The sequence below is a fragment of the Embiotoca jacksoni genome, unplaced genomic scaffold (genome assembly GCF_022577435.1).
Source record: "Embiotoca jacksoni isolate LCO1_2020_lvr unplaced genomic scaffold, fEmbJac1.0.p SCAF_22, whole genome shotgun sequence".
In the NCBI taxonomy this organism is placed as follows: domain Eukaryota; kingdom Metazoa; phylum Chordata; class Actinopteri; family Embiotocidae; genus Embiotoca; species Embiotoca jacksoni.
This window is the reverse complement of record NW_027185363.1, coordinates 7,464,954-7,481,332: the sequence shown is the minus strand read 5'-3', so window position 1 is coordinate 7,481,332 and position 16,379 is coordinate 7,464,954. Positions and strand designations below refer to the sequence as shown.

At 42.8% G+C, this 16,379-nt stretch overlaps 2 protein-coding genes across 3 annotated transcripts; both read left to right on the top strand.

Annotated features, from left to right (window-relative positions):
• The first annotated feature begins 420 nt into the window (after positions 1 to 420).
• On the top strand, positions 421 to 15,804 carry gpt (glutamic--pyruvic transaminase). Of its 2 annotated transcripts, XM_069157656.1 has the most exons (12): positions 421 to 593; positions 4,559 to 4,745; positions 8,576 to 8,665; positions 8,835 to 8,943; positions 9,144 to 9,277; positions 10,217 to 10,460; positions 11,476 to 11,555; positions 11,644 to 11,780; positions 12,019 to 12,193; positions 12,778 to 12,933; positions 14,200 to 14,312; positions 15,149 to 15,804. In XM_069157656.1, exons 1-12 carry the CDS (start codon positions 559 to 561, stop codon positions 15,237 to 15,239), a joined length of 1,551 nt encoding a protein of 516 aa, XP_069013757.1. In that variant the 5' UTR covers positions 421 to 558; the 3' UTR covers positions 15,240 to 15,804. The 2 variants fall into 2 exon arrangements, with proteins under 2 accessions (XP_069013757.1, XP_069013756.1); XM_069157655.1 differs by lacking the exon at positions 421 to 593 and having other exon boundaries at positions 4,113 to 4,745.
• Positions 604 to 2,772, top strand: fuz (fuzzy planar cell polarity protein). Its single transcript, XM_069157657.1, has one exon. It carries the CDS (start codon positions 941 to 943, stop codon positions 2,246 to 2,248), a length of 1,308 nt encoding a protein of 435 aa, XP_069013758.1. The 5' UTR covers positions 604 to 940; the 3' UTR covers positions 2,249 to 2,772.
• Positions 15,805 to 16,379: the final 575 nt, after the last annotated feature.

Genomic DNA, 16,379 nt, shown 5'->3' with positions numbered 1-16,379 from the left:
TACAGGGAAAAATCAATATTTGGTGGCGCTGTTAACAACTCATAGACATCTGAAATGTGATCCCAACTATGCACTGATTCGTGCAACAACAACAACAACAAAAGGTTAAAAACCAAATTAACGTGTTGTATTTTAAATTCTTTTATCCATTGTGTCGAATCGTCATCTTCAAAGTAACTAAAGCTGTCAAATAAATGTTGTGGAGTAGAACATACTATATTACTCCAATAAAAGTAAAAGTACCTTTCAACGTGTACTTAATTACAGTCCGTAACTAAACGTACTACTCAGTAATCCAATCGTATGACGCGTTGAAAGCGTCACTGAGGACCCTCGCCATCTGCTTGCGCGAGCGTAACCGATAAATGGTCCACTCTCGCGAGATGTGAATTAACGTTTGCCCGATCCATGTTGCGAAAGAGCGGTTTTCCTGAAACTCCCGGGACTGAACCCAGGTCGGTCTCCGTGTCCCGCTCCTGAAGCGGCTACAACGGAGCTCGTAACTCGTAACTGCAGCTCGACCAGCCGAATGAAATCGCCCTCTCGCCAGTGTGAAGAATGAATCATGGGAGAGCGTTACTGTGGAAACGACGGTAACTTCTTTTGTTAACCATAGCATGTTAAATGCGGGGTAGCGGAACGAAAGCTTAGTGGTTATCCAACCGGGTAGTGTGTGTGTGTGTGTGTGTGTGTGTATGTGTGTGTGTCCGGTTATAAAAGGACGGTTTTGTTGCATGGTACCTTGTCTCGTTGCTCGTGCCCCCGGCTGAGTGATTTACGGGATGCTAACGGCTCACGCGCGCTGACGTAACAGCTAGTTCGGTGTTTGACTCCCTGATTTTCAGTTAGCTCCGCGGAAACCGTCACCACCGTTACCACCGTTGCCACCGTTACTACAGTTACCACCGTTACCACCGTTACCTCAGCTAACCCTACAACGATGCTCCAGGATGGGTCAACGCAGCTCCTGTGCCTCACAGCCAGCAGCGGCGTTCCTCTTTTCACACGAGGAGCCTCCAAGCAGCAGCTGCCCTTTTCCGTCATCGGCTCCCTGAACGGCGTGCACATGTTCGGAGGGGGCCAGGGAGTCGCGTTGTCCTGCTGCGAGACCGAGGGTGGAGGGAAGGTGGTGTGGCGAGTCTTCCGGGACAGCGTGATGCTCATCGCCGTGAGCGCCGGGGGCGCACGGAGCGGCGCGGGCGGCAGCAAAGAGCGGGAGGTGCGTTTGCAACGCCTCCTGGAGAACGTGTGGAACTGCATGGTGCTGGTGTTGGGGCAGGATGAGCTGGCGAACGTCAGGAACGTGGAGAGGCTGAAGAGGGACTTGAGGTCCTGCTTCAGCCTCATCGATCAGCTGCTGGAAGAGAGGCAAGAGGGCATTCTGGGGAGCCTGACACACTGCGCCGATTCGCTGCTGCCTCCGAACCCCGCTCTCCTCCAGGAGGCCGTGGACAGCTTTGCTCAGGCTGCAGACAGCGAGTTCGGGTGCCTCGTCGTCCACGGGCGGATAGCCACGGCGACCGAGAAGTGGTGGCGCCTGGCCCCGCAGGAAGTCGTCCTCCTCTCTGCTTTGATACGTTCCCTCTCCGCCTCCGGGTCGGCTTCTTGTGATTACCCAGTTTTCCTTCCTCAGGGCAGCCCCACCGTGGCCCACCGCCTGCTGCGCTTCCAGCTGCTCCCCGGGGCAGATGCGTGCGTGCTGTGCGGTCCCACTCCTTCCCTGCACGGAGCCGAGACGGGGCCGGTGGGTCGCTTCTGGTCACCCCTGGTCGAGACCCTGAGAGACTGCCTGGCTGTTGGAGAGCGCTGCTTGCCGGGATCCGTATCCCTGAGGCCTGATGTGCTGGCACTTCTCCTCATCAACCGCGAAACGCGTCGCTCGGTGTCTTGCGTCCGGACTTCCACTTGTCACTCCCACGGCGAGTCTCCTCCACTGTCCAAGGCGCGCTGCTGGGAGCTACTGAAACTCTTCTACATCTTCAGCACGTCACGCTACTTCAACCAGGAGGAGACGTCGTGCGTCTCCCCCGAGGAGAGGGCTCAGAGACGCAACACTGAAGACTTTGTCCTTGGATTCCCCCACCAGCCACAACAGTGCTATCTAGTAACAGAAGAGTGCAAAAGCTTTGGACTTCAGACACCACAGCACCAGCTCTTTCTGCTTATCTTACCTTCTGTGCCCACCTTTGCTCTGCGTACAGTGACCACACAGACTCTCTCCGATATACTCGCTGGCACAGGATTTTAATGGATTTACACCACGTGTGAATAACTATTCATCGATAATGTGAATCTACATGCCGGTGTTCTGATTTTTCTTTTTACTTTATTGATGAATGCAAACATATACGAGTACACGTTGACAAACAGATCAAGAGGCATAAAAATGTGCTTTAATTTTATGTAAAGGCAATGATTAACTGAGCACTGGGACGAGATGTTCAGTAGGAAAAATACATCACTGTTAATTAATTATCAGACTGTTTTTATTGGACTGCCGATCAATGCTGACGCAAATATGAAAACAAGTGATTGCACAATCGTGTCCAACCTTATAGTGGCACCAAGGCTGTTTATGTCACAACAGTAACATAATCACTAGGATTGCACTGTTACAGTATATTTAAAGATATATATATATATAATGTGAAGATGTTTCACTGGGAAAAATAAGTGCCTGCTCTCTTGTTGTATTTTGAATCATTCAAAGAAGGTGAAATTGTTTGTTCGCTCTGGTTTTAAACCTAAATATAGTTGGCTCATTGCTCTGGATCTTGGTATCATTTTCCCTACTGCTGATGTGATAACAACAAAGTTTTCCCACTCCTGGTTTCATTGCAGAACTCAACAACTGCATCTGCAAATGAGACGTTTAAACCGCTTAAAAAAACAACAACTACGGAATGATTTCAGTATTATTTAAATTTAACCTGCTTGCCAATGAAAGTAAAAACGTTATAATGTTTATTCATATTACACATTTTCTTGATGGTTGCGTAACACAGTCAGTGAACACTGAGTACAGTCAGCTGAGTGTATTTAACAAACAAAAAAGAAAGCTAATCTAAAAACACGGGTTAAGACTTGTTATATAACTAATTTATGCACACAAAAACAACCTTTGCATTGTGTAAATAAAAAGAAACCGGTATTTAACAGTGTAATAATGGATGCAGTGACCAAATACACACACACACACACACACACACACACAAACACACACACTGGTATGGAAAAGCACTTCTCCTGATTGTTATCAGTGTTTTTTAATGATTTATAACTGCACTTCTGAAGTAACACTGTTCACTGTCTCATATTTCATTTTGAGTTTAAAACTGAAAGTCACACTGAGGATCGCTAACATCCTAATCAGCAGTTTCTAATCCTAGTTTATCATCAGATGCTCTGGTTTGAGTGTTTACTTTTTATCTTTAGTAGAGTTTTCTGATAGACACAGTCAGAGAACAGGACATGTGCTGCACTTCCTCAAAGGACTGTCCTAGTTTAACCTGCGAAATGGGTCATTTGATCTAGTTTTTATCCCTGACCTTGTCTCTGCTGCTTGACCCTGCCCCCCCAAGGGCTCAGCAAACTTTGTGCTGAGCAATAGAAACTCTAAATATACCTCCGGAGATACTCCAGGAAGAGTGATTTGTTTTTTTTATTAAAACCACTGCACGTCTGGTAGCATTTTTCACATGATTCTAATGTGACGAGTTATCACAGATCCGATCGCAATCATTTGCATTAATCCCCTTCAGAGTATGGAGGTGACTTAACGGCAGGAGGAACTTTGAGAATCATTTCGTTCATAAAGTCGCCCTCGGAGTCTCCTCCCGAACCGCGTGGAGCTCTCAGGACAACGAGTGAGGCGCAGTGAAGCGTGGAGCAAAGTTGGGAGCTGCACCCGCTTCGCTGGTTGTATCGCTCAGAGCGAAGTCTGTAGTCTGGAGCTGTTTGGTCTCAGTAACCGGAGAACCGACGCTGACTGACAGCCTCACGGTGCGTAGTGTAACGGCGGAAAAGTAACAGTGGTTACACAAAGGGGGAGGGATACGATCGCTGCTGCTATATGTGCACCCCCCCCTCCCGCCCCCCCAAAATTAAAAATTAAAAAAAAAAAAAAAACACGGACAAACTTGTATGTGGATGCAGCCAGGGTCCTGAGATCCTCTTTGGGATTATATCACGGTCGTCGCTTCACCCAATCGGCAACATTATACCACCTCTGAAAGGTGCAAAGGTCCGAGCGCTGAGTGACTTCAGGAGCGCGGAGGCTCCACTTGCACAACTTTGATTTCACTTCTCTCGGCTGCAACCTGGCGCAAGTCGCTGAGCACCGCCGAGCCGTTTAAAGTTACCCAGCTTTGTTGAAAGAGAGCCGCGTAATAATGTCAGCCACGCGGATGCAGTTGCTATCACCCAGAAACGTCCGGCTTTTGAGCCGGAGGCGAAACGAATTGTTAGCGGGCAGCTGTGGGGCGCAGCGGGCCGGCGGCGGTGCCAGGGTCCGCTCACTGATCTCTCCCCCTCTGTCCTCCTCCTCCTCTCCCGGCAGAGCACTATCGAGTCTGAGTGCAACGCGGCGTGGGCTTCCCAAAGAGAAAATGTCCGAGAACGGAATGATGTCCCGGGCGAAGGTGCTGACCATCGACAACATGAACCCCACGGTGAAGAAAGTGGAGTACGCCGTGCGGGGGCCCATCGTGCAGCGAGCTGTGGAGCTGGAGAGGGAGCTCTCAGAGGTTCGTACTACGGGCCGTCTGATCTCAGTGTTTACACCGCCTGTATCCTCCGTAGACAGCACACCGTGTGTCTCATGTCTCCCTCTCATCTGTGCAACTAAAACGCATGTTGTATTTATTTGTGATTTGTTGCCGGGCAAAATTGTACAAGTCTGGCATACTCTCATATATGTGCTCATTTTAATCTCATGGAACTGTAAATGTTAATTTGTCTTTACAAAAATTCCCATGACATGACAGATTTAAATCAGTTAAAGAGCGTCAGTAATTGTTATTTACTGCTGATGAAGAAGATATGGTTTTTTTTTGTGTGCCTGTAAGTATAGATGAAGTCAGCATCTTTATTAGCTGTTACTGCAGATCAGCAGGTTTCCATTCCTGGATTTAGTCTCACATCACCATCGAAACTTTATCCCAAAGAGAACAGAACACTGTTTGTTGTGACTGCTCACACACCCTTTTATCGAAGTCCATCCGTTAGTTACTAAATCCTGAGGTTTATCATGTCAGACAGTTTGATCCAGTGGATGTGCCATTCTGTCACATATCACTTGTTTTTGTTTCACTCTGTTGCTCACTGTTAATTTCTAAGCCAGTCTTGTTGTTCTTTGGTTGTTTTTGACCCCGTCCTGTTTCTGGTGGTGAATATTCAGATTTTGTTTTTGTTTTTTTTTCCACTTTTGTCTGTTTAATTAATGTTCCTCTTAGGAGCAAAGAGACTGCAGCATGTATAAAAATAGAGCTCTGAACCCTGTTTCCAACATTTAAATACAAAATTTAAATCAGTAATTGAAATGACTTTTAATTGGCCACATTATAGACTCTTTCAGTTTTATTGACACTATAAATATTGACCATTTGGGAGTATTTTCTTTTCGCTGCTCAATCTCTTCCTCTCTCACTGTTTGTGGTGATGTGGCAACCAGCTGTTAGTGTACCGAGTGCAGTCTGGTGTGAAGACTGTCCTCTTTTGAGTGCTTTGCTCAGGAAGGAACGAGTATGCGAACAGGTTCTTGCACAGGTGAAAGGCACGGCGGTGTGAGCCAGCTGGGGACTGTAATGACAGTAACCTTTTAACCAGATGGTTCACGGGGTCCCAAAGATTTTATGTTCTGTTTACTCTGACTGATGCTTATCCACAGCTGATCCCTCTCTTCATATGGGATTTATTCTGTTTCCTTCCAGTTCATTTACTTTATTCTTAATTCTACATGAGTTTGATCAGGTGTTATCGAATTGTTATTAAGATGCTCAAAAAGCAGAAGAGATTGCAGTTGGATTCAGCTGGTTAAAACCAAAACAGGATTTTCTACAGCTGATAATAAACTATTTATCACATTTGTATCCAGGGCAGATGAAATGCAGCCGTTTACTGTCCCTCTCACCGTCTTTTCAAAAGTTAAGCAGCCAGCCAAAACGCAGAAATGTGCCGCAAGTAATTACCCACTGTCCTCGCTCACATTATTCAACACTTTTCAGAAGCACTGAACTCTAAAAATGTTTCATTGTCGCGCTAAGTTTCGGTATGACATACTCCTCTTTGTTTTGTTAAGGAACCACAGTATTGTACTTTTTTCAAACTACGGTTTGGATGGTGTTGGATTACTTTGGGAAATAGGTCGCAGTGCTATTCTCTCATACACACACACACACACACACACACACACACACACACACACACACACACACACACACACACACACACACACACACACACACACACACACAGGCAGGCAGGCAGAAGAAGGCACACTGTGATCCCCTACTCCTGTACTCAGAGCACTGATAAAGACTTCACATGCAGTCATTACATTGTAGTCTTTGTTTATTCCTAATGAGAAGCTAGCTGATGGTGAATGGGGACCTTTTGAGAGTGTTGCCATGGGGACAGGGAAACAAAGCGTTTCCTTCGGGCAGATTCTTTCCACTTGTTGTACCAGAAAGAAAAGAAATATAAAAACATTTCAAATGTTTTCCATTGTAGAAGCTGTGATGGGTTTGTATTTCAGACACACTGATGTCACTGGTGTGTGTGTTTGGCATCAATACTGAGAACCTATTGGAGCGCAACTTAGCCGAACAGACCAAAGAAACTTCAATTATACAAAGTGCGAAGTGAATTTTTAAAATCGTAGTTTATGATCAGAGGTTTTGCTGTTTTATGTCACTGATCAAACAATTGAGTGATAAAACCCTGCAGGAAAAAGAAAGACTGCCGGTTCTGCTGGAACTTCGGCATTGTCTGCTGGACTGTTTTATCGGGCACGGCGGACAAAAAGCAAAGGAATTCAAGTCGGTTCAAAGGAGCAGAGGTCAGCTTGTCTATAAAAGATCCCCATCATGAATGGGTGGTTTCTTTAACCCAGGGGTTGTTATTCACGCTCTATAATGTTATTGGCTCAGCCTGAGAGACGCCTCTTGTGCGTGACCAATGAGAGCCAGAGACTCAAGTTTCCTAAAACCTGAACTGGACTGGTTAAATCAAACAAACAAGGCTGTTTGGATTCCTGCAGGGCATCCGTGTGAGCTTCCACGTGTGGCTTTTCTGCAGCATCACGCTGTTCCCAACACGCGGTGTTAACGCACGCACGTGTGTGTTTGTGTGTGTGCTTGTGTTTGTGCTTGTGCGCGCGTCTGCTTGCGTTTCTGTTTATCCGATGTCAGTGGTCTCAGCTGCTTAAGAGATTATCTTTTCAAAAGTATCATCTCATTGGCCTGAAAGACAGTAAATTAATACCTTTACTTAGATCATATATTTCTGGCATTTTGCTCACTGCTGCTTCAGATCATACATTCTGTTCTTTTATCTGTTTACACCAAGCGGGTGAAAAGCCTCTGTGTAATGTATGTCTCTGTTTGTGTGTCAGAAGGTTAAGGTTATTATTAGTCTGATAAAGCGGTTTGTTCAGGTTGAAACTTTGTCCCCGTGTTTATCTGGATCAGGGCTTCCCTGACATCCCTAGTAAACCCAGTTCTCCATGTAGAGTAGACCTACATTTGTCTAAACATTTCACTTAGAAAATATTTTATTTCCATGTTAATCAGTAACATGGAAATAAAAGGTTTTTTTTGTTTTTTTTTAATAAGTTGTTGTTTTTTCACTGTCTCATCAAAACATAACGTGTTTTGAATGCATTCCTTCCTCATAAAACATTTCTTGCTCTTTGGGAGCATTTGAGATCTGCCTTGTTTAGGTCAACACTTTCTTGCCCTCATTGTTCTCTGCCTTTGCGGATGCATTGCTATGTTTTTTGTTCATGTGTCCTTGTGTGCAAAAAAAAAAGAAGCAAAACAGGAAACCACTCTAAAAAAAACCAACTTAGTTCTAGCAAGAACTACTGACCGACTCACTTAAATGAAAGTTGACCTAAATCTAGAAGAAAAAAAACCTATCACCTGCTTTAAAGTACTGTATAGGTTCTCTGTTGGCTAATGTAACTATGCCTCCAAACGCAGCAGAATAGCTGTTGCATCACTTGATGATTTTTGAATTGTAACCTTTACTCCATTTCTTTATACACTCCAGCCGCAGGAAAGTTATTGGTCCGGTCCAACCAACAAGCAATAATCCATTGCGAGTGGTTATGAGTAAACAACCGACCCATTGTGTTTTCAGCTGCTGGACTCTCAGCCTCTTTGCATACATGTTTATAGAACAGCTGTGCAAGTGTGAAAATGTGTGCAGGCGAACGGTCAAAGTTCTTTAGCTGCAGTGGGGCTTCTGAGCCGACCCCATGCATATATATATATATATAGTGTAAAAAAAATTAATGGTTGACTTTTTTTCACATTTTTCTTACATTTCTGTACGTTGTGTTTCTATTTGGCAGGGAATGAAGAAGCCCTTTGCTGAGGTCATCAAGGCCAACATCGGTGACGCTCATGCTATGGGCCAGCAGCCAATCACTTTCTTCCGACAGGTCTGCGCCTAAATCCTTCCCCCAACCTCTAAATATAGCAACTCCTTTCTGTCTCCCTAATGTGAAGATGATTTTTTCCCCCTCCTTAAACAGGTAGATGTCTCTGATCTGTGTAGTAATCAGTGGTGGATTTTACACTCCTATGCTCACACATCTCTTTTGTTTCAAGGTGTTGGCGCTGTGCTCCTATCCCGAACTGTTGAGTGACAGCACGTTCCCAGAGGATGCCAAAAGTAGAGCATGCCGCATTCTGCAGTCTTGCGGAGGGAACAGTATGGGTGTGTATGGGTGTGATTTTTTTTTTCTTTTTTTTTCTGCAAGCACAATAATCTTCATTTAAGCGTGGTTGCTAATTATCACCTTCAGTGTCTTTATACGCCCACAGAGGGATATATGTGTTTTTCTGGTGGTGCTTTGTTGTGTCGAAGCTTTACGTTGCCGTAACATCTTGTATTGTCTCCTTCTGAATCTCCCTCAGGTTCCTACAGTGCCAGTCAAGGCATCGACTCTGTGCGTCAGGATGTGGCCCGTTACATCGAGCGACGGGATGGCGGTGTGCCCTGCGACTCAAACAACATTTACCTCACCACGGGGGCCAGTGACGGCATCGTGGTACGACACGCTTCTCATCTAGACTTTGTGTCTCCACTGTGCTTTTAACCATGCGTGTTTGTTTTCCAAAAAAGTAATGAGGAAAATGTGAATTTCCAGTAACAATAGGGGAAGTTACCTGGTTTTAGTAAATAAATCTACATTTATCAACAATAAACGGACTAATTCAACTTTTTAAAGTTGAACCTTCATCAGTGATTCCTCTTTTAAAAGACACATAATACAAGCAGCAACTCGATGATGGAGCACAAAAGTAATATGATGTATTCAAGGTTAACCAGAGTATTAATTTAGAATTAGAAATTAGATCAAGGTGGGTGTTTCCCCCTTGCATCAACATGTGACACGTAAGATCGGCTCACGAGCTTTAAGCCGTGTTCCCACCTGACGTTACATGCATCTCGACTGACCACTTGGAAACGGGGTAAAAGATGCCAGAAAGTACCTTCTCATGACCCCTTTTGTGGGTTGTCTTTGAGCTGTCTGTGTGTTTAAGAGTTATGTTTCCTTCTTATATTGTTTTTCATGAAAAAAAAAAAAAAAGAAGAAGTTTAGAATCACAAGACAACAGTAATGTTTTTGTTTTTTTTGTTTTGTAAATGTTTTGTCAGTTGTATGTTGTTGATCACGTTCTTCAAGATCCTCTTAAGGGTCCTAACCCACCGTGTATAATGTTTTTATTAAAAAGAGGACTTACTGTATGCTGAGGACTTCATGCCATAATGCAGAAGCAGAACATCCACATTAAATAAATGTGCTAATAGTAGACCTTTTATGGTATATAACATACTGTATATTTGTATGCATATTTAAGTGGGAAGCTGCTACGGTATAATTCTTAAAATATGTTTGTGTTTATGTACAGTAGGTAGTAACATGGTTGAATTGACAAACAGTATGTCTCATGTATTGTTTGGCCTCCCTGTCCTGCCCTCTCAGACCATGCTGAAGCTGCTGGTGTGCGGCGAAGGTGAGGACAGTACAGGCGTCATGATCTCCATACCTCAGTATCCCCTGTATTCGGCTGCCCTGGCTGAACTCGCCGCTGTGCAGATCAACTATTACCTAAATGAGGAGAACTGCTGGAGTATGGACATCAGTGAGCTGCAGCGCGCCCTGGATGAGGCCAGACACTACTGCAACCCCCGAGCCCTGTGCATCATCAACCCTGGAAACCCCACTGGTACACTTTTTGGTTTTCAATCAAAATCATTCCTTTTATGGCTGTTGTTATGATTATTATTAGTGACCAGTAAATCATCTTCAGAATTCTTTACAATCAAGTAGCGTCCATTACAGTGAATAGGCAGAAGATCATAAAAACCAGGATGGAAATTATTTGAATTCATATGTAACAAATGAGGTGAAGGTGTCACATGAGGCTTGGAATCTATTTGCAGTATTTAATGTGTGGGCTATATTTTTTTTCTTTGTTATTTCAACACATATGTGTGACATATGATGTATTAATTATTTAGCAGTTGAGCATGAAAGTTTAATTTCTGCCCTTGGAAACCATAGTTTGATCAAATAAAATCTTAACTCGAGGTCTATTTATTAGCTTTTACTGGAGCTTTCAGTTGTATCTTGTGGTCTTCCTCAGCAGATGGAGTTTGTTGTGTTGTGTTGAAGCTCAGTTGTCGTCACAGGACCTGATGACAGCTGAGTTTATTGTCTGACAACTGATCAAACTCTCAGTCTGCTGAAGAGACCATAAGGTGTGGATGAAAGCCATGGAAAACATAGTAATTTACTTCTTTTTTTTTTTTTTTACAAAGTAAGCACTTGTTTTAGCAGACACATCTTCAGTTACCTCACAGATTATTTGTGTTCTGTTGTCCCTCTCTTTGCATATTTTATAGATTATTTTGAAGGTATTTTACTTTCATGAGCGAATTAACAAAGGTGGAGATAGAACAGATGAAATGAACACACACAGAAATGAAGCGTGACATGCAACAAATGTTGCCTGGCCAGCGAGTCCAACGGACGTTGTGGCTGTATGGCGTACACCCTAAACCACAAGGCCCACCAAGACACCCTCGGATTAAAATGTTTAACATTAAGCCATTTATGCACAAGATGTCCACATATGTCTCCTCCCAAGTAGAATTCATTTTCTGCACTGCTAGAAGAAGACCCACTAGATGGCGGCAAAACAACATACCTGTCTCTATAATGAGCGTCCTTTTTCACAGGTCAGGTTCAGAGCAGACAGTGCATCGAGAATGTAATCCGATTTGCAGCAAGGGAACGTCTCTTGCTGATGGCTGATGAGGTAGTGTCTCTGCTTCTCTTTAGACATCTACCCGCTTCATGCTCCTTCTTCACCCTGTAATATTTGTCATTCTGTCCCCATCTGCCAGGTGTACCAGGATAACGTGTATGCTGACGGTTGCCAGTTCCACTCTTTTAAGAAGGTTCTGTTTGAGATGGGGCCGGAGTACTCGCAGACAGTGGAACTGGTGTCTTTCCACTCCACCTCCAAGTGTTACATGGGAGAGTAAGTCATCTCATTTTCATGCTGGGGATAAGTCCATCAGACCTTGTTGAAATGGTCATAACCACATGGTTGTTGCTTGAATTATTGGAAGCGGGAATTTGATCTCATCTACTCAGTTCACAGAAAGAAAAACCCTCATAGAATACAGTACAGCTTATTAGCTTGTATTTCTGTCTTATTTGTTTTATATTTTTCTGTAATTCTTTCTGTCTTTGTCACATCCTAATCTTCCTCTCAGGTGTGGTTTCCGTGGAGGCTACATGGAGATCATCAACATGGACGATGAGGTGAAGGCCCAGCTGACCAAGCTTGTGTCGGTCCGTCTGTGCCCTCCTGTTCCCGGACAGGCTCTGATGGACCTGGTGGTCAACCCTCCGCAGCCTGGGGAGCCTTCATATGACAGATTTATCAAGGTACACGGTCTACAGTACATCCTACTGTACAACAGTCACAGCAGTGTGTACAGTTATCCATAATACACAGATATACTATATCTCTTCTACAGCAGTGTCATTACACATTCTCAATGCAAAATGCTGTCAGTACATTGCTGGATTTGACCTAGTAATTTGTTTGGTGTTGCTTTAATTTGCTATTTTGAGTTTTCTCTTTAATGTAAACACACACTCAATCTTACGTGCTGTACAATATCTGGCGTGGCCATTCCTCTGTCATGTGGAGCTCAAAGACGTCACGAGAAATTCAAGCAAAAACTTAGGAAAGGCTGGACACATTGGATCATCCAATAAAATAAGGCCGTGGTTCACTTAATGGTACAAAACCAAACTCTTTGCAGACCCGGTCATTTGAAAACACTGCTTTAGATTTTATCATTGAACTCGACAATACAGGGGATAGCTACACCGGATCATTATTTTAGAACAGTCAATCAAAGCATCATAAATATTGTGTTTCCTGATTCTAGTGAGATCTCTCTTTTGTTTGCACGCTTTTTATTGTGTGTATTTTCTTTTCTTACTGTCTCCCACATATGCAGGAACGCACAGCCACATTAAGTGCCTTAGCAGAAAAGGCTAAACTTACAGAGCAGGTTCTCAATACAGTCCAAGGCATCACCTGCAATCCTGTTCAGGGCGCAATGTACTCCTTCCCTCGCATAACCATCCCTGAAAAGGCTGTCAAAGAGGCCACGGTCAGTCCTGAATCTTCTTTTATAAATGTTTCAGTGATTCAAGTTGCACTGTATTACTGTTACAAGGTAATTACGTTGATCAGAAGCAACAAAAAAGACAGGAATAAAATGAATCATGCAGTTATACAAGAATTCCTTCTCAACACACTCTAATGTCCTTCTTATTATTTGGCCCACTTATTATTGCTTTAATTATGATATCTTTCCATGACCTCAACCTTTGTACTAACACCTGTGTTTGACCCCACACGATCCATATTAGGACTTGAATTAAACACAGCACCGGAGTTACAGCACTGTGTTGGACTAACAGACTCTTTAGACAAGTTCAGTACATTGTGCGTCCACCACCCTGTTTGCTAAAGAGAACAAACGATTTCCAATAGCTCGTAGTTTCTATTCTGTCCCACGGCTGACTGCTCTGTAGGAATTTCATGGAGGGCTGAGCCACTGAAAATCTGATTAGCTTTACAGAGGATAAGGTCAGAGAAAAGCTGACCTACTGACGCCTGATCAATCCAAGTGACTCTGATCACCATCTTGATCTTGCAGTCGTAGCTTTACCCCAAAACACCAACACACACAAAGAAAGATCTCCTTTATGTCAACATGGTCATAGTTTAAATTTAAACATAGTTGCTCATTGCAACCTGTCGAGCTTGTCTTGATCTTTAATACTCAGCGGATTCTAAGGTTGAGACGCAAAAAACAGTTCAGAATATTTTGATGAAAGCTTTTAATTTAGAGGAAATTAGATTTACGATTTATGTTCCTCGTACGTTTTTGTTTTATTCTCATCAATCCTTAAGTTACGTTTACACTGCTTAAGAACATGTCTTTTTTACGTTAACTAGGGGGCCTCGAACAAAATAACGGTGTAGAACAGCAGAAAAAAATGAGTTAAAGAGGTTTTAGAAGGTTTTGCAGGACAAAAGAACAGTCAAATTGTAATTCATCTTTTCTTTGCTTTGAATAGATTTTATTTCATTTGGAAATCCTAAATTTGTTTGGTCAAATCAAAAATTGAATTCAGATGAAGGCTAATAATAAAGTAATGCAATGTGTCAAAATCTCTTTTATTATGAACCATCTCTACCAAAAGCTGTTTATTTTTTAAAACAGTTTTATCCATAATAGACATAGTTTTTAATAACTACACTTATCAAAAAAGAAGTTGCTCGATTTCTGGTCGATTACTTACTTTAGAAATAGTCCCAACTACCAGAATATCAAACTTCATGTAATGTTTCTTTTTCTCTGTGTTAGGAAAAAGGACAACTGCCAGATATGTTTTACTGCATGAAGATGCTGGAGGAGACGGGAATCTGCCTCGTACCTGGAAGTGGTTTTGGACAGAAGGATGGAACCTACCACTTCAGGTACAGAGCGCTTCTGAGGCTGCAGCTAACTATTATACTGCTCATTCATTAATCTACTAGTTATATTCTCAACGAAACAACGAATTGATCAATAAAATATCAGAATAGTAGAAAAACAAATGCCCATTAAAAACAATTTCTGTCCAACCAACAGTCAAAGATATTGAGTTATTCAGTCGAAGTTTTGTTAACTTACAAGGCAGCTGGATTCGTAAGATCACAAAATGAGGCGAGAATTCCTTTTGTTAGCCTTCAAGTTATGCGTTTGTGTCCAGCAGTGGTTTGGAACAATCTTATGAGGACCTATTGGCAGCTACGGATGTGGTTCAGGTGCGATGACAGCGAGAAGCGACTGATCGTTCAAAAACAACAACGATACACAGCGATAGACAGATGGTTTGTCGGTTGGTTGGTCTGAAAGTTTTTGCCCTTTACAAACAGTTCTCAAGGGCAATTTCTCAGATGGTTCGGTGAAACAAACCATCTGGTGCGTCAGGTTAGAAGTTTTGGCAATGTTGTATTCAAATGACACCATTTATATCAACCAGTGGAGGCTTAAAAGGTTGGCTTTTTCTGCAGTGCTACTGTTTTAGACTGCTACAGTTTTTGCTCGGTGTACCTAAGCTGGTTGGTTTGTTATTAATTAAAAGCTTGTTACTTATTTTTAAGAGAGAAATTACACATTATCCCTTTTGCAGTCGCTTTAGTTATTAGTTATAATAAAATAATTCTTTGGCGATTTTTCAAAGTCCATATTAACCTTTAACTGTTAGCCAAAGCTGTTGTTAACTCACTCGGGATCATTTTTGTCTTTCCTTTCTTGCCCTCTCAACCAGAATGACCATCTTGCCACCGACAGAAAAGCTGAAGATCTTGCTGAACAAAGTCCAGGAGTTTCACCAGAAATTCACCGAACAGTATTCTTAAATGTCCAATTCCATTTTCCCCTCCATCACAAATGGAGGAGCTTGCCAACTATAACAAAAGGTATCAGCCAATCAGAATTCATCTGTCACTAATAAGTGCCTTCTCTCCGGTGGCTCTGGTGGTCTCTGTGATGACGCACTTCGGCCTCTATAGCCATCACATCTGGACTCACTCATGGACCTTACTCACAAGACACTGTTATGTGTCACAAAACAAACCCAAACTGGATATGAATTTAAGTCGGAGACCTGTGTCAGTTATGGTGCAAAAAATATGGCTTCGTCTGTTGTCTTTGTTATTTCACTTCTGAGAGATGGATATACTGTAGGTCTGTTTAATTTGTGAGCTTGCATAGCATAGCTACATGAATGCCAAACTTAAAAAAAGAAGGTCCGACTGAAGAAAAGAATTATACTGCTTTTAAGCCGTGAATACTTGTATAACTGGTTCAAATATTCCATTCCTGCAGGCTGTACTTGACAGAGGGAATATACTGAAAAAGGTCTTTATGCATGATGATTCAGCAAGAAATCATTTTGTAGTCAGAATAAATGTAATAGTCTTATGTTTTGTCTCATTATTTTGGAGTGTTTTCAGAGCCTTTTAAACTTAATAATAACAGAAATAATTTTTCTCTTTTTCCTGGCAATACTGTTATGGCACTGTGGCCTCTCTTTACACCACATGTTTCCACTGGGTTTTTTTATGCCACAGAAAGAAAATGGTCTAAAACAAATACATTTTCACCAGTTGTGATATGTTTGTCAACATTTACAGAACTTGCGAAGGCCATGAGAGTCAATTGTTCGTTGGATGTTAAGCGAATATATTGTAATATTAGTCATGTAGACTTTTTCTTCATAACTTAGATAATAGGCTACGTCTAATGAAAATGTTGATCTTCCCGACTGTCTCATATTTTCCCTCTGTGCCTTCGCACTTCCTGCATTACGTTACCTGCCTGTTAGCTTGCTAAACCGTTAGCCTCTGTGGCTTCTAGACGCCGTCCACATTGCTGTTGCCTAGCAACAGTGTTCTTTGACTTAACCACCTGAACGCCAAGCATACGGTGCACACGACTTCCAATGCCATAACCACTAGCGCACAAGGTCCATTTGAAGGCAGCACATGTAGCGATAG